This window comes from Meriones unguiculatus, chromosome 12 (genome assembly GCF_030254825.1).
Source record: "Meriones unguiculatus strain TT.TT164.6M chromosome 12, Bangor_MerUng_6.1, whole genome shotgun sequence".
NCBI classification, from domain to species: domain Eukaryota; kingdom Metazoa; phylum Chordata; class Mammalia; order Rodentia; family Muridae; genus Meriones; species Meriones unguiculatus.
In genome coordinates this window covers 33,885,036-33,903,396 of record NC_083360.1, presented here as the reverse complement: position 1 = coordinate 33,903,396, position 18,361 = coordinate 33,885,036, and the positions used below count along the sequence as shown (strand labels likewise).

Here is an 18,361-nt window from a genome sequence, read left to right as displayed (position 1 = left end):
GGTTGGGAAAATAATTGATGCCAGTCTCTGTTCTCTTGTTCTTCCGGGCTAACTACTGTGCTATCAACACTGACTAGGCTTTTAATTCTCATTCTGATTGGATTAACAATGAGGCCCTGAAAATTAAACTAAAACAGGATAAATCCATGATTTCACTCATTCATTAAGATCAGTGGGAAATGTAACATGGTCCCAGACCTTGGTAGGGCCCAGATTCCATGACTCCATGATGGAAATGCTTTTTGGGCCGTAAAACTCAGCACCACCTGCCAAAAATATAAACAAAGAAGACCCAATCCATCAAAGTCCATAGTTCTGGGAAATTCTCTGTGTGGGGCATGTAGATCATGCCACCAGCGAATCTGGCATGGAGCTAGAGTGAGGTAGAGACATATACTATCCCTGGAAATCTTATTCTTGGGGTTGGCAGGAGTAAGGATCACTCCCTTGCTGTTATGTGCCAGCTTGCCCTGGCAACAGTCTTGAGTAGCAGTTCTCAGAGTAGCCTAGCTCCTGGAAGTTCTCTCCATGTAAATGAAGCATCACCAGCATCCCAGTCCAACCAATGATATATGTGCCCACCCTAGAATTCCCTCTCCGCTCCCCTATGGCTCATAGAGCCCTAGTTCACCCCAAATGACACAGCCCAGATGTTTCACCAAATATCCTCTAAGAGCTACCGTGCCACTAGGAGGGTTCCTAGCTAAAAGGCTTACCCTCTTAAAAACTCAAGAGCTGCTTCAGAGAAGGCTTTCTGTCTCAACTGAGACCCTCAGACCTGCCCCACCTACCTAGGCTTTGTTCCATCATAGGGTGCCTGCACACTCGGATGCCTGGACGCCCTGGGCACCTATCGCCCAAGAGAGCAGTAATATGAAAACAAGAGAGAAGGACTTCCCCCACCACGCCATCCAGACCAGTATCCATCAGACCCACTTGTACGTCCTCTGCCTATCCTGCCCAACCCACTGTGCACAGCAGTTGGACGCCCTGAGAAGGAAGCGGAGCAGTGAGCCATATCTCAGAATCTTGTGTTTTGGCTTCTGTAGTTCCCCTTCCAGCTACCATTTTGCTGTTGCTAACTGAAGTATATAAATCCAGGACATGCTTTTTCTACCTAAAGCTCACCCTAAGAGAGTCTCAGACCTACAAATCCCAGAACACGAACGCAGGAAGTTCTGATCTCTGACACACAAGTGAAGTACATCTGGACATGTGGTCACTTTCTCAAAAGCAAAGGCATGCTTACTGAACAAGCAGGAGGGAGCCGGCAGAAAGGGAGACAGAAGATGGGAGTGGTGATTGGGGCCTACGGGGGAAGAAGTACTCCAACAATCCCCGGCATGTGCCCTGCTCAGACGACCCGGGAAAGAATGGAGGGCCACGGCATCTTCTGGTAAATCAATATTTATTGTCCACACTCTGTAATGCCCTCCCCAAGTCCAACACACGCTTTAGCGGGAGAGCCAACGAGGCCAGAGTCCACTCTGCATGTAGAACACGAGTCCTAGATCCAGTGAAACACAGTTCATGAGCCTGAGGAAACACTGAAGTTCCTCCTGTGAGCCGGTGCCTGTTCCATGTTTCCTCAGAGTGTGGAAACGTTCCAGGGGTGGGCGACGGGGGGATGGAGGAGTCCTTTCTCGCCCCTCAGCTGAGGAGGGGCTCACGGTCCGGGCTCAGGACTTGTCTGCTGGGCTGGAGGATCTGCGATCTTGTCTCCTCCCTCCACGCAAGGACTCTGAGATTCATCCTCAGACAGCTCCCGGGGGACAGGCACCGATGCTGGAACGAGCCAGGCCTGAGCAGGGAAGACAAAGCCTGCCTGGGTGGCCATGCTGTAGAAGGTATGCACCATGGCTCTCAGAGACGCTGAGAGTTGTGTGAGCCGAGAGAGCTGCTCCTGGGTGAACGGGCGGCCATGCTGCTGGGCCTGCAGCTGAACGACAGCTCCATAAGTCTCCTCGGCCTTCGCCCTCAGAAAGGTCACCAGGTTCTTGCGGAGTGGTGGAGGGGAGCTGTGCTGAGGTTCCGGGCGGCAGGCTGAGCCACCTTGGAGGCCATTGCTGTCGGGCTCAGTCTTCTTTACTGAGGTCTTTGGTCTCTTTCTCTGCTGGGAGATGGCCTCATTTCCTGTGCAAAGCCCAGAGAGTGAGAGCATGACCGGGAAAGCTCCCGTGCGCCCCATTCCAGAAACCCCTCTAAAGCCATCTTCCAGGAGAAGATGTCTGCTCCTTCCCAACCTCCTCAGCATCGTCCCTGAGCACAGCTGTATTCCCTCTCAGATCCCACAAGTTCTAAAATCCAGGCCTCTCTCCAGTGCTCCTAGGCACACGGCCACCTTCCTGCCTGAGCCTGGCAGGAGACACACAGGGCTGACCCTGGGCCACAGAAGCACTCACCTGTCCTGACCTGGCTGCAGTCCTCGGGACTGTGCTTCCTCTTCCTGGGATTTTCCATCATCTGTGCCGAAATGGGAAGGGTAAGTGGGGTATAAGTGACAGTGTCTTCCACACCTTCAGCTCCACCCCACACAGCTGCTCCCGGCGGGACACACAAACACCTCAAAATGGACCCCAACACTGCTACCCTGAGGTTACCCGGAGCCAGGAAGTCTGGGGACATGGATGCCTAAGAGCTCTTGAGGCCATCCCCAGGAGGACTCTTCCCTCACCACTTGTAACCCCTCGCCCTGAAAGAGGAATTTCATTGTCTCCCCATTTTTCTTTGAGTCTTTTCTCCTCACCTGCTGTCCTTCTGTCCCAGGTGCTCTGTCCCCTAGAAGGTCGGGGCAGTCCCTGACAGCAAAGGTCTGAGTCTGGGTCGGGGGGATTCCTGATTCTGTGCTCATGTTGAAGCCACACACTTCCCCTCTTCCCTGAAAAGAGAGAAGGTGGGTTAGAGTAACAGGACTCCTAGACTGAGTCTCTCTCCACATTTAGGAAGGAGAGCTAGCAGAAAGACTTACAGGCTGTCTGTGGTCCAGCCAGTGGCACAATGGCTGCTGGTGAAGAAAGGTCCAAGATTCCCGCAGTCGTTCCCCCCACAAGGCTGGATGTCTCGGGTGCTCTACAGTCTAGGCTGGATCCCCAACTAGCAGGCTCTAATGCCAGTGAAGGAAGAGACTGGCTAGCAATGGGAGAGCAAGCAGGCAAAGACAGAGATTTCCTTCTTCCGTGCCCTTTATATAGGCCTCCAAGGAGGGTGTGGCCCAGATTGAAGGTGTGTGTTCTCAAAGATTCAAGTCTCTGTTTGCCCAGCAAAGACCAAGAGTTGGGAATCCCCCCCCCCCTTCAAAGCCTTTAATTAAGCAAAATCCCACACAGGTGAAGCCAGACAATTTTTCATCTTCCTGAAATCCAGAAGGACTCAAGTGGATGGCAGCACGCTACAGACCATGAACACACCTAAACTGTATATAAAGGTTACAAAACAAACAGCTAAGAAGAACTGATAATCATTCTGTTGGATGCAGTTTTACCTGTTACTCTCGGAATGTTTTTTTGTATGTTATTTTTCTGGGTCCTTTTACATATTTCCTCTTGTAAATTAAAATTGCATCTCAGTTTCAGGAAATCAGAAAGTGACACGACCTGGAACTGGCATAGTTCAAACGGACCCCAGATGAGTTTTTTTTCTGGGTCTTGGGATTCCTCATTTTTTCATATATGAGACAAATTTTAACTTCTGTCTCTAGTCTGAATTTGTCTCAGTAGATTTTTCACCCAGTTGATGCTATTCAGGGTCAGCTCTATAGGCTGCAAGCTGAGATCTGGACTTGCTGGAAGCTGACATGATTGCTCACTGCGTCTTCAGGTGGATCAACTACCCAGACCCTCTTGAGGACTGCAGCATTCCCCGGCCTTTGGCTGTTATTTCAGCCTTTCTAATCCCTGTTAGTGCTGCCGACGAGCCTATTGTCTGCCCTGAAGCAATTTTAGAAGCAAAGATCTTCAGCCCCAAATCCCACCTAGTAGGCTGAAATGCTAAGTCAAAGGGGGCTCCCTGACATTACCTATTATCTTGGACACATGCTTAGCTGGAGTAGGAATTAGTTTGCAACACTGAATGTACAGAGCCAGAATGATCAGAGCCAAAAGGCCGAATCTTCTGCTTTTGGTTACTTTTGAACCGTGCTTGCTTAACAGATAGTTAGGATGTATTAGGCAAAGACTAGTTGAGACTCTGCAGCTGATGGTGACGAGAACCCAGTACTGACAGCTTGAAGCTGAGGACAGACTGTAAGAGCCCAAGTCTGGCCTCTTTATGCACAAGGAAAGGGGGGAATGAAGAGCTTAAGTTAGCTTGGGTGACTCCATTTTGAGATAAGAAGCCATCTTGTGCACACCTGTGACCAGGGACTGAACTCAGGCACCGGGAAATATCCCAGAAGGTGCACTTGGCAGGAAACAGAGTTAACTCTACTAGCAACGGCTTCTAGGAAATATCACAGAAGGAACGCTTGGTAGAAGAGAAAGGTGATTCCCCTGGTAACAGCCAATCAGAATCGGGTGGGGAAATTTTCCCCAAAGTTCCAGATGTAATTTAAAAGAATGTCTACTGTATGTTAATCTACAGTTAGAAGGTCACATCGCCTCTCTGACTCTTACCCAATCATGTAACATCAAGGCATTGGACCCTCCAGCTTGGGGTTTTTCTCTTTAAAATTCTGTTCACCCAGAGGTCAGGTTCTCATATCTCTACTGCTGCATCAGTGAGCCTTGGGTCCCGTGTTCAAAGCATAAACAATAAACCCTCATATATTTACAGAGGAGTCAATTCCTAATAGTCTTTATGGGTGTGAACTCCCTAGCTGGGCATAACAATGTCAAACAACTTAAGCCCTTCTCTGAAAGACAAATATCATGTTTCTTCCCTAGAAGGAACTGTGTGACTTCCTGGATTTACTGTGGTCACATTAAAGCAGGCATAACCTGGTGACGTGAATGAATTGTGTTGTTTGGCTGAGCTGCCATGTTGTTAAACTCCTTTCTACACACTCAGTTTGTATCCACAGTTCCATGCTGTTCTAGAGAAGGTTCTTGTTGCACAAGGTGGTGGTTACTGAAGAGGCAAAGTTGAGCAGATGCTGAGAAAAAGAGTGTGTGATTGCTCGGCTGTGGAGGTGATAGCTAAATATGCCCCTCCTTTCCCAAGGCTCAGGGAACACCAAGGAAGCGGGGGTTGGGGGACGACTGTGGAAGCCAGAGGATGGAGCAGAATGCCGTGGAAGGCTGGCTTCTGGACGAGACAGGGCTATTCCACGCAAGCTCATGGCAGCAGTGCCTATGTGCACAAGATCTCTCCAAGGTCAAGAGAGGGGAAAGGTCCAGCTAGGGAACCAGGCAATGGTGCTGCACAGTCTTGATCCCATCATGTAGGAGGCACAGACAGGGGGATCGATGTGAGTGTGGTGTCAGCCTTGTCTACAGAGGGACTTCTAGGACAGCAAGAGCTTAACAGTGAAAACCTCTCTTAGAAGAAAATTATTTCCAGGAACTGGACCTGGTGGCACCACATTTAATCCAGCAGCAGAAATATAGAAGTAGGTTGATGTTGTGATTGTGAGGCCATGTTGATTCACAACAAGTCCCAAGACAGCCTAGTCCTCATAGAAAATCCTTGTCTTAATTCAATAGGTAAATACATACAGACATACTTATACATGAACATACACACATGCATACATACATATATACATGTATACATGCAATTTCCATACATAAATCTAGCAGGAGACTAGAGCAAGCAAGCTCGAGGCTGCTTGCTACACTTTGAGGATCTTGGTTCTGTTCCCAAGAGGCCTGTGGCAGGCCACAAAACCTGTAACTCTAGCTCTAGGGGTACATCACCCTCTCTGACTACACAAGCAGTTTCAATCCATGTGAAATACATCCACCGGGACAGAAGCACAGACACACTAATAAAAACAAAGTGAAGCTGTTTTAAAGCAGCAGTGGTGGTGCATGACTTTAATTCCAGCACAAAGAGTCAGAGGCAGGGGATTCATTGTGAGTTCAAGGCCATCCTGGTCTGCAAACTGAATTTCAGGAAAGCCAAGACCACACAGAGAAACCCTATTTTAAGAAAGGAAAGGAAATAAATAGAAATAGAATTTTTAAAAAAGATATGAAGTTTACAGTGCGATGCTAGATATTTGGGGAGGAATAGAAGGCTGAAGCAAGCAGGTTGGACATGTGTGACCTCGATGAATTGAGTAAATGCATGAAACTTTTCAAAAGAAAATGAAAAGAGGGCTGGAGAGATGGCTCAGAGGTTAAGAGCACTGGCTGCTCTTCCAGAGGTCTTGAGTTCAGTTCCCAGCAACCACATGGTGGCTCACAACCATCTATAATGTGATCTGATGCCCTCTTCTGGCATGCAGGTGTTACATGTAGGCAGAACACCGTAGACATAAATAAAATTGTAAAAAAGAAAAGAAATTAAGATGGACTCATCATAAGATAATGTAAGCAAATTAAATATCAAATAGAAGAAAAGAAATTCAAAGTGAAATTGCCTTGGGGAGAGAGTAAGGCTATGAAGAGTGAGGTAGCATTCAACAGCAAGCATGTGCTCTGTGTGTAACACAAACCTGCATGGAAATTTAAAGCCTCAAATACACCTGACCTGTGACCACACCACAGCCCTCATCAACTTCCTGTTTTATAATGGAATCCCCTCTGGAGTCTGCACCGTGGCTGCTGTGTGGGTTCTTACGGGAAGGCGCATTGTCAGGTCTGCCCTTCAGAAAACCTGACACGCAGAAATGTTTCAGAATGGTCAGGAGAAAACTCTAGGGGTGTCAGATCTCCCCCCTCCAGTGTGTGTGTGGTGCCTGGGTTGACAGCTTCTTTATTACCAAGATGAAGCAGGAGCAGCCAAGCCACCTGCTCTGTCTGGGGACCACCTGGCTGCTGTGAGGGTTAGGATTCTCAGCTAAGGCAAATTGTCCAACTGTAATCCTGGGGGACCTTGCCTCCACGGCATGGAGGAGCAAGGCCATGTAATGAAAAAAAATATATATGGAAAATAAGATTATGCTCGATTTAGATGTTGTGAAAGGTTCTCTGTGTCAAGAACTACACTGACCATGTAGAGTAAGATACTGGATCCTTTCTATTACGGCAGAAATAGAAAGAGTAAAGACAGGAAAGGCTAATTCTTAGGGTCTAGGCCAGGAGGAAGCTGGAATGTCTGTAAGATGAATATGGTCCTGGACTTGACGCCAGGTGTGGCACTGAAGCCTCTTCCTGTCAAAGCCTGGCACCTGATGTCCTCAGACCCCGGGAATCTCAAGTCCCTGTCAGAGGAGTGAAGGAGAAAGCTGGTCAAAGACCAGGGACAACTCAGAAATTCTCAGGGATGACATAACAATGCATAACTGTCATTCTCATTTGTTTAAAAAATATCAAACGGGCTGAAGGGATGGCTCAGAGGTTAAGAGCACTGTCTGCTCACAACCATCTATGGTGAGATCTGGTGCCCTCTTCTGGTGTGAAGGTGTACATGCAGATAGAGCACTCATACATTAAGTAACTAAATAAATAAACCTAATAAGTAAATAAGTAAGTAAATAAATATATATATAAGAGTTGCAAAGCAAACATTCAAATGATAAGCAACACTTATCCTAAAGACACCTTCCTTTCTGTTTCCCTGTAATCTGGTGCAAAAACAGTGTTTCAGTGAACGGCATTGCCTTCTGTGAGGTACCTAAATTCCTGCAAGAGAGAGAAGACATCAACCATCCTCTAGTGACAACTGAAGAATTGTCCTGGGTGTAATCTGTGAGCTGGGCTTGTCTGGTCAGTTGTTTTCAGTTTCATAGAAGTGAGAGTTGCTTGGGAAGAGCGACTCTCAATTGAGAAAATGCTTTTCAATCTTCTACTCAAACTTCCAACAAAATATAATTGTTTTGTTGTGTTTTTTTTTATAAATGTATCTTAAACCTCAGAGTAAACACCTAGATAAATGTCATTTGTTTTTCTTTGAATATTTTTTCAATGCAGAGGTCAAGCTCATGGTTCTGTGAGGCGTTAGTGTTCCATTACAACATTTCTTTGCTTCCAGCTTTGTGGAGGTTATGATCATAGGGGATATCTTAGGCAGGTACGGTGGCAGACTTCTTTAATCCCAGAACTAGAGAGGCAGAGGCAGGATGATCTCTGTGTGTTTAGTGCTGTCAAGGGTAGCCGTGGAGATGGAGAAAGACACTGTCTTTAAAAAGCAAAACAAAAAAACAAATAAGAAAAAAAATAGTATGATGCATATTTTTAAAATTCTGTGTCTTATTATTTTGACCCAAAATGTCACTTTTCATTTACATTTTTCCATATTTAATGTTCTTTACTTTAAAACATATGGCTACTACTTCAATAATAACATAGTATGATTATGTGATTTTTTTTCAGGTGACAAGATACGTGAGATTGGTTCATGTAGTGTCCACTGTCACCAACATGAATGAGCTTTCTGGGAAACTCAGGAAGAAAACCACCGTTGCCTCCAAAATTAGTTCCATAAGGCAGACTTGTATGAGAATGATGGTTTCAGAATAAATTGTGATTACATAATAATAATTTATTAATTAATGGTGATCATCTAATAGTGATCACTTGAAATGCAGAGATTATTTTTTGGATGAATTTAGCACTGGTGCAAGCGGAAGCAGAAAGACATTGATGACATGTCACAGTTGTACACCTTTTTCTCCTTTGAGATAGGCAGCAGGTGCACACTTGTATGCACAAAACATCTACATACAAACACACACATGCACATGTACATTTATGCACTTATGTTCACCTGGGCACACACACTGACATAGTTAAACGAACGCACCTATGCATTGAGTACAGAATACACAAAGGCCCACAAATACGTTCACAGACACACACGCACACAGATGTATGCAGAGGCAGGCACAAACATACCAATATGGGACATAGACACACATTTGCAAACAAGTGCACACACATGTACATAATTACACACAAAGGATACACAGAACAGACATGAACATGTATGTGTAAGCACAGGTATAAATATATACATATGAAAACAAGTGACTATGTAACCATGAACACGCACATGTACACACATGTAGTGGAAGTTTTGGTTTCTTTGTAAACTCAGTTATGTTATGTAAATATGGTTTCGTTTGAATCCCAAGTGTGGGGTTTTAGTTGGGCTACAGTTTGTGCACAGCTGTGCACTGTCTCCTGTGGGGCGTGGCTCTTGCCAGCTGGTAACGGCCTTCATGGCACTGCGCAGAGAGGTGAGTGGTCTGGGACTCTGAGGATGTATCAATGTGGGAGTCCAGAAAGCAGCGTGGCGGGGTATTCGTTGTTGGCGTGTGACGCGTAGCAGTTTGGAGAGACCAGAGAGGTGTGGCGGTGTGGAGCAGACAGATGGAATGAAATGCTTCAGGGGGCAGCGGATGGAAGGAGACGGCTGGCAGCATCTGCTGCTGACAGAGATTGGCATGGAGCCCTAAAAGAACCCCTCCACCCCAAGCAGCCAGGAGAGGTAAGGGGGCCCTCTCTCCCCACTAACCTCTCTCCTAGTAGGGTTGGGAGGTTGGAAGGAAGGTTGAGGCCTAAACACCCCAAATAAAGTAGAGTTTTAAAACTGAGCGCTACACACACACATCAACATGTATACAAGTATCAATACATAGAGACAAAGGCACACGCGTGCCTGCACACACATCTGGGTATGAACACGCGTGTATGCATGTGCGCACACATGGAGATCATCCCACATGCTCTGACACACTTACATGAGGACAGAGTTGCAGAACACATAGGATACAAGGCACACTTGTAATTTCCCAATGTCTCACCCAGAACTATAATCCAGGTCTAGCTTTCCCTAAGGCTTTCCCTAAATTGGCATAGGCTCTCATCGAGGCTAAGAACACCTCCCAGCTAGCATGACCAGAGCACCAGATCACGACATAGTGGAAATTGGTGGTACAAGTTCCTGGAAGCCCTCTGCCTATTCCCCAAAGGGCTTGATAGTCTTCTATTAATTCGGGTCTCTCCATCATTCCTACCCTCTATCTCGATCCCTCAGTCTCTCTGTGTGATGGCTTATAGTAGGTCTTAAGTTTAAATTACTCTATTTAAAAGATCCGTAAAACAAAAATACCTCTAACCTCCAAGGCCCATTTGCCCAAAGACAGAAAAGGAAGCTGGGCTGCTGTTTATGTAAGATAACAAGCCACGTGTTTTTGCTTCTGTAAACAAGCTTGGTTGTTTCAGGGACAGTATGCCAGTCTCTGATTGGACAATGGTGGGAAATATGTGGCCTTATGGGTTTTGTCTTTTTTTAATTGTTTGTTTGTTTGTTTATTTATGCATACAGCATTCTGCCTACATGTGTCCTTGTGCACCAGAAGAGGGCACCAGATCTCACCTCACTATAGATGGTTGTGCACCACCATGTGGTTTGCTGGGAATTGAACTCAGGACCTTTGGAAGAACAGCCAGTGTTCTTAACCTCTGAGCCATCTCTCCAGCCCCATGGGTTTTGTCTTTAAAAGACCTCGACTAACATAATTCTGAGCCATATTCTGAGCATGGGTCTTGGGTATGAACCTAGCCAGCATCCATGGTCCTGGACCCTATTTAATAAAACTTGCTTCAAATTTGGCTGAAAGTTTGTGGTAGTTGTCTTAGTCTTGCTTGGCGGACTAAGACCTGGAGTGGAAAACTTGGTGTACAAGTAATTCTCCATTCTTTGGCCACTGCATAAAGCCTTTCTTTGCCCCTAACATTTGGCTCTCAGATAATTGTTTTCCTAGAGGATAAGCTGTAGAGAGAATATTTTATATACTGTATGGAAGCATTCACCTGTCAGTAAAAAGCTGGGATTGTTAGCTGAGGCAGGAAAAGGGGGGGGGGGGGGGAGTCTGGCAGAGAGAGATGAACTCTGATAGAGTCGGAGGCAGATTCGTCCCTGGCTCTGAAAAAGACCTGAAACTGGGGAGAGGTAACCAGGCCTGCGGCACACAGAACAGAGTAAGATAAGCTATGAGCTAGTCGGGGAAGGGGCAAAAGCTTATGGCCCAGGCATTTATTCACAAATAATAAGGTCTCAGAGCCGTTATTTCAGGAACTGGGGTGCAGGGGGAATAGCTCGCAGTTACAAATGACGTCCAACGTAGGGACTCTTAGAATCCAGGTTTAGAGTCTGAGAACTGGCAGGTGGAAACCCGTTTCCTAGCCAAAGAGTGGGGAAGGAACAGGAAACCACTGAGGCAGTGCGGAAGGCGGCTCCTTTAAAACGCCCCCCTCCGCCCCCGCCCCGCCGAGCAGAGCATTGTGACGAGTGGGTGGAACGGGGACCGCGGCCTCGGTACACTTCCCGAGGTGCCTCCACAGCGGCTCAGGAGGAGCACCTCACTGCCCCGCGCTGAGCAGCCTGAGGAGCGCCTAGAGCTGCCACAAAGCCTACACAGCGAGACGGCTGCCCTGTGCCCTCTTGGCTTTCCCAGAAAGCAGGCGGTGGCCACAGCCAAAGCTGGGTGGTAGAGGCCTGTGAGCTGCTGGCTAAATGGACAGAACAGCTCCCTGCACGCCCGGCACGGAAGCCCAGGCTTTTCCAGCCGGCTTCTGAGCCCCGGGGAGGGGAGAGGCAGAGCCAGCAGCCTTCACGACATGCTACCAGAGCCCCACAGAGACTTGGCTTAGCTACAGACACGTGGAAACGGCAAGAAAAACTGAAAAGTCAACAGACCCTGTAAGCTACTTGGGAAGTCCTTAAGGAGAGAGAGGTTAAGAAGAAAAATATTTTCTGTGTTAAACAAAGGAAAAATGCTGTGACACAGTGCATCTGGATCCCATGTGATTCTGTCTTGCTTTCTAGCATACAAATAACTATTTTTTTTCAGTAATAATTACAATTTTATATATCCCTTTAAAAGAGATCAAAAGAAAACAGACTTAGAGAAGAAAGACGGAGATTAACGGATTCTTTAAATCAGAATAGAGAATCATCAAAGAACTCCAATCTGGAACCGACAATGTCCGCAAAAAAACAGTCCCAGACGAGAACAATCTACAGTGTAATGGAAGTTTGGTTTCTTTGTAAACTCGGTATGTTGTGGAAATATGTTTTTGTTTTAATCCTAAATGTGTGATTCTAGTTGGACTTTAGTTTGTCCGCAGCTGTCAATTCCACAGCTGTGAATTGTCTTTGTGGGTTGTGGCTTTTGCCAGCTCATATAGGCCTGCCTCGTATGAAATGGAGAGGGGCTTGGTCCAGGACTCCAAGGAGAGAGATGGCATGGTGTTTGGGGCTGGCTTGTGGCGTGCAACAGTTTGGAGAGGCCTAACAAATGGGTGGTGTGGCGGTTTGGAGCTGGCAGATGGAGAGAAAGGCGGCCGCCGGCTCTGTCTGCTACTTTACGGAGATTGGCGTCGAGCCCTAAAAGAAGCCCTCGACCCTAAACAGCCAAGAGAAGTAAAGGGGCCCTCTCTCCCCACTAACCTTCTCTCTCCTACGCAGGAGAGAGGTTGGAAGGGAGCTTGAGGCCTAAACGCCCCAAATAAAGTAGAGTTTTAGAAAGGAGCGCTACAGCCAAGGCTTAAGGAACTTACAAAATGGCAGCCCATAGAGATGCCAGACCAAAACGCTTGATCTACGAACCATCATAATCAGACTAAATATAGCTATATTGTCAAGGATCGATTGCTGAGTAAGTTGAAAGTCAGATTCTGTTCAATGTCACCTTAGAGAAATGTCATGCAATAGATGACGTGTTGCATTTTACAAAGTCTAGAAGAATAAAAACTGTACCATATTCGGAATCCCGGTGGGCTTTTGCTTTGAATTCTGAAAAGGATGATTCTGACATTGCATATTTATCAGAGGTGACAGCTGTCTTGGAAATGCCTTAACAGATTGCAGCTGACGATGCCTCGACATACGTGTCCAATAGAGTACAACAACATTTTAGACATCATGACATGAAGCATGTTACAGGTATATGCCCCACAATCCTACGAGACAAACAGCTATGAAGAAATCTAACAGAATTTAAAAGAAAATGCTCACAGCACAGACGGGGGATGTGGGATCGCCTAGAAGTAGATTAAATAATTATTTATTAACTTTAAATCTTTGAAATGTCAACGAGACAATTAGCGCAGCTGCTGGAAAACACTGGGTTTTAGAAAGGACTGCTGAGTTAGATCACCCCATGGGTGTTCTAGCCTCAGAATGGAAATCAGGAGATGTGTTTACATTGGAGGAGCGGTTTTGTATTTATTTCAATAGGAGAAGAAAGACTATGTATTTCATCCTGATTAGTTAAAAAATCAGATATGACCAGGGTAGACCCCTGAAGATCTTCACTGCAGACAAAAAGAAAGAAATCAAGAAGACCAACAAAACAGGTAATACTAGAGCTGAGGGGGAACAGCTCTGAGGCTGGCTGAGACCTGAGAAAATGTCTCTGCAGAACCAGTATATCTTGCTGGCTACAGAGTCCTCAGGACTTATCATACCATCCTTCCATATGGCATAGATGAAAATTTATATTACAGTTTGGTTATGCATCCCAGACTGGCTTATAAAGAAAAAATGGTTGCCCTTCACCTGCTCTAACAAAGAGCGGAGAATCATTTTCCAGCTAAATTGTGCGCTCTGCACATTCCATACATGTGTTGATGCAAAAATGTATATCACCTGTGAAAGTTTATATGTTTACAGAGCAAAAGGACCAGACAGCAATGAAGTTGGAGTGGTCCTGACAGGATTCATCCTGAAGGATGCTGAGACACTGAGACATGTTTGTTCTAGCAGTCTGCCTGATCAAATCACAGACTGCCTCAGTAGCTGTTTCCTCAAAAATCTACATCCAGGGGCTGGAGAGATAGCTCTGTGGTTAAGAGCACCAGCTACTCTTCCAGAGGACCCAGGTTCAATTCCCAATACCCACATGGCAGCTCACAACTGTCTGTAACCCTGGTTCCAGGGCATCTGACACCCTCACACAAACACACATACAGTAAAAACACCAACGTACATTAAAAAACCTGCATCCAAAACAACTTAAAATGGCTACCTAAATTGTCCAGCCTCACAGACTGTGCTAGCTAGGACTTCAGTTTAGCCCTTCCCTTTCCAAGCACACAGAGGCTGGACAACAAATAATACAGCTAGCTGTCCTAAGACTGGCCAATATCTCAATTTCCTTGGACCCCTAAAAAAGGAAAACAACACCCTCAGATAGCATGAAGCAATTTTAAAAGAGTGATGCCCCATTTCCCAAAAAGTGGAGTGGGTAGCTTTGGGTTGTTCTATGGGTGATAGATATTTGTCATTAAAAGGAAGTTGTTTGCAAGCTGTTAAATGATCTTGGTCATGGGAGAGAAACAAGGCATAGGAGCTTAGACTCAGGGATTTCTCTCTTTTGTTTTCTTCCCTTTATCTTTCTTACTCTTTTATCTACTGTTAAGGGAAAAAGGAGCAGAAGGGAGGAAAAGAAAAAAGGAGAAATAAAAGAATAACATAGGAGTAATAGGATAAAAGAATAGATTATTGAATCTGCTTAAACTAAAGAGTAATTACTAATATCAAATATTTTGCATTGATATAGGTTCTAGTCTTTTTGAAAGCTCCTATTATATACACTGTTTAGGATAATTAAGAAATGCAAGTCAACTCATGATCATGTTAGATACTAGTCTGGGTAATTACAGAAATATGTTTCCTAAGTTGAACAAATAGGAAATAGCTAGAAATGAGCAATGTTTGTCTATTCAGATTTGCCATAAATAGCTAGATGGTCTTCAAAACCTCAGAGAGCCACATAGTACAGCATTTAAAGATGTTTTTATTAATTACAGGATATTTTGACAGTGAGACGTCAGCTCCTGGCAGCACCCCCATTCTATCGCAAAGAAGATGCTTGCATATCGAAGAACCTCCATAAAGAGTTTGCTTTAAGAGTGGTAAGCTCGCCACTGGGCAAAAACGACCCTTGCTTCAACTGCAGATGGCATACTGTCAAAGCTGTGGACAAGCAGGACACAGAAGAAGTCCATTTCCTATCTTTGCCGAGACAAGGTAGGCAGTCCTTCATAATTCCTGCTTCACAGGAAAGTCTGCCGTATGCTGGGCCAGGAGGCCACAGATGATGCCTCATGTTGCTGAGAATATTGGGTGATGTCTAGGCAGCCAGCTGTCTCTGCCTTTTCTACACTTTGGAAACTGCTCATGCTGCACTTCCTGCATACTCGGTAATATGTATTCCTTCTCAATGAAGGAATACTTCTCTGATGAAGACTAGAGAGTTATGGTCTCACATTAGGATTTTAAAAAGTGTTTCCAAAGCTATGTTAGGTCTAAGTAGATTTTTAGGTTGATAAATACAAGCTATGATAGTGATTTTGGTACAGAACTCTGAACTCACTAGGATAGGATAGATAGTAGGGTACTTTCTCCTAGGTTGCCAAACACAAATAGACTGAACATTGTGACTCTAACTTTTACATGATAGTTTTCACAGTTGTTCGTATTGTATATAGCTTATCATGGTAAGAAAGAGCCTTTTATTGAATTAAAAGGGAGAGGTGTAGAGAATTGCTTGTGTACTGTATGGAAGCATCACCTGTCAATAAAAAGTTGATGGCCTGTTAGCTGAGGCAGGAAATAAGAGGTGAACCCTGGGATAGAGTCAGAGGAAATTGGCTGCAGACCCTGAGGAAGGACACATGAAACTGAGAAGTAGACAGCCATATTGCACACATAGAACAAACAGATAAGTTATGAGCTGGTCAGCCTCTGAGAGGAGCAAGGTCTTTGCCAGCTGCAGATAGTTGAATTCTGGGGTCTCTAGAGAAGGAATAAATAGAGAGAGATAGAAAGGGGGCTCCAAGAAAGGAGGAGGGCGCTACTGATGCTTCCTTCCCTGCTGCTCCTGGTAGTTGTTGATGCAGTTTGTCAAGTATTTGGAGATATCCCGAAACAAAGATTAGACTTGTCCCAAGGAACCCAATAACCCTAACCAGAAAGAAGTAGCTAAAGAGTACTATGGCCTCCTCTCCCACTAACGTTCTACCCAGTGTTGGGGTGTTGTGAGGGATAAGGGGTAGAGGAGGGAAAAAGATTCAAGAAACCTTGATAAAATAAATAAAGAAAAATGCACACAACTTGATAATTGTGTCATAACACAGACATGTGAAGTAGAAGTTTCTGGTTTCTTTGAAGATTCAGTTGAATCATGTGATGTTTTGCTAGAAGTTGTCTTATGAGAAGGCATGTGATGTTTTGCAGGAGGCTGGCTTGTAAGAGGGAACATGACAGCTGTGAGCTATCTCGTGTGAGGGGCATGACTTTGGCCAGCTGAGAGCATTTATGGGTGCTCTCTGAGGAGGGGACATATATAGAAACCCAAGGACAGTGCACTTATTGGACTGCCATCACTGTCCTGATCTTCAAGCTTCGACACTTGACTTCACAGGGAGAAATGTTCCAGAGAACCTCTCAGGGCGATCCAGCTGAGCCTTGCGGCTTTCACTGACTCGTCCCGATCTTCTGAATCATCTTCTGAATCGTGCTGGTTCATGTTGCTGCTTAGTGTTGGCCTTTGGACTGGACTTCTGGTATCTGGACAACAAAGAGTAGACTCATCCCAAGGAATTACTTTCAAAAAGGTCTACAATCCCCTTTACCTAATAAGCTCCTTTTCCTCCTATTTCTGGTTGGTGGGTGGAAGGGAGGTAGAAGCATTTAAGATTTGGTGAAAAATCTAAGCCTACAGACATGTATAGAAGGGATAGCTGTGTGTCTCTTATCCTATCTAATACCTTCCCCAAACCGGTAAACTCCCAGCATGCAGCAACCCCAAGGTATAGTGGGACAATAGAATTAGTTTCCAAAATCAGTGCTTTTTGTATCTTATCTAGTACTGATCTGCTAAGATGAGACATCTTTTTAATCTCAGAGGCCTCTACTAAAGTAGATAAAAATGGGAAAATTCCTTTGTGTCTCAAATTATTTGCTCTCCTAGCCCAGCTTCCCTGGCTGTAGTGACTATCGTTAGTAAAGAATACTTTGATTGAAATTCATCTTTGAATCTCTCAAACCTTGAATCTTTTCTTATTTAAAACAATGGCAATTGTCCAAATTACACAGATAACCAAACATCTAGACTTAGCTTTCTTTATCTTCTAAGGAAAAACCAAATCCAAATATCCAGTTATAGAATTATCCTCAATTCCTAGCAATTCATTCCAGTCGAGGCTTTTTGTTTGTTTTGAAAATAGGGTCTCACACCTCCATTACATTCCCTTCATAGCAGAGGCTGGCCTTACATTTTTAAGATCCCGCTGCCCCCACCTTCCCAAAGCTGGGATTGTAGGCTTGTGCCACCACTACCTGTTTACACAAAGCTGCTTTTGTGAACCTTCCTCCAAATCATTTAACACTAACTGAACTGCCCCTGGGTAAGACACTAACTCACTTCATTAAATCCACTCTAGTTCAATAGTCTTTGGCTAAGTGGCATTGACATTGGCATAAGCAACTCAGATTGGACGATGGGATCATTCTTTAAGGTGTGAAAGAATGAGGAATGATCAGTGTGTCGGTTTGAATAGGTGTGATCCCCGTAGACTCGTGTGTTTGAATGCTTGGCCATAGGGAGTGGCACTCTTAGGAGGTGTGGCCTTGTTGGAGAAAGTGTGCTACTGTAGAGGCAGGGCTTTGTGGTCTTCTAAGCTCAAGTTATACACAGAGTCTCCTCCCCTCCTGGCTGCGTTTGGATCATGATGTACAACTCTTGGCTCCCCCAGCACCATATCTGCCTGCAAGCTGCCATGCTTCCCTCCATGATGATAATGGACTAAACTTCTGAGACTGTAAGCCAGCCCCAATTAAATATAACACCACATGCCTTGGTCGTGTGTCTCTTCACAGCAATGAAAACCCTAACTAAGACCATCCATGATGGCGTTGACCATTTCTGATACCCTAAACAGAAGGCATCAGTAACCACCTCTGTATGTGCCAGGTTCAACTACAAGTCTAGGACAGCCAAGGCTACACAAAGAAACCCTGTCTCAAAAACAAACAAAAACAAAACAAAAAAACAAAGATTTCATTTTGGGGCTGGAGAGATGGCTCAGTGGTTAAGAGCACTGGCTGCTCATTCTTCCGGAGGTCCTGAGTTCAATTCCCAGCAACCACATGGTGGCTCACAACCATCTATAATGTGATCTGATGCCCTCTTCTGGCATTGTACAGATAAAATACATATACATAAAAATAATAAATAAATTTTAAAAAAAAGAGGACATCTGTTGTAGGCTCCAGTCCTGTTCCCTCTCTTCTACTACTTCTGGTG

General features: G+C 45.1%; 1 protein-coding gene and 1 long non-coding RNA gene across 2 annotated transcripts; one reads left to right on the top strand and one right to left on the bottom strand.

Annotated features, from left to right (window-relative positions):
* Positions 1-1,666: 1,666 nt before the first annotated feature.
* On the bottom strand, positions 1,667-2,625 carry LOC110546085 (protein FRG2-like-2). Its single transcript, XM_021632661.1, has 2 exons — positions 2,403-2,625; positions 1,667-2,133 (listed from the first exon to the last, which is right to left on the bottom strand). Exons 1-2 carry the CDS (start codon positions 2,623-2,625, stop codon positions 1,667-1,669), a joined length of 690 nt encoding a protein of 229 aa, XP_021488336.1.
* Positions 2,626-11,349: 8,724 nt separating this feature from the next.
* Positions 11,350-18,301, top strand: LOC132646811 (uncharacterized). Its single transcript, XR_009585111.1, has 3 exons — positions 11,350-12,104; positions 14,862-15,081; positions 16,478-18,301. It is a non-coding gene; the product is annotated as an uncharacterized LOC132646811 (long non-coding RNA).
* Positions 18,302-18,361: the final 60 nt, after the last annotated feature.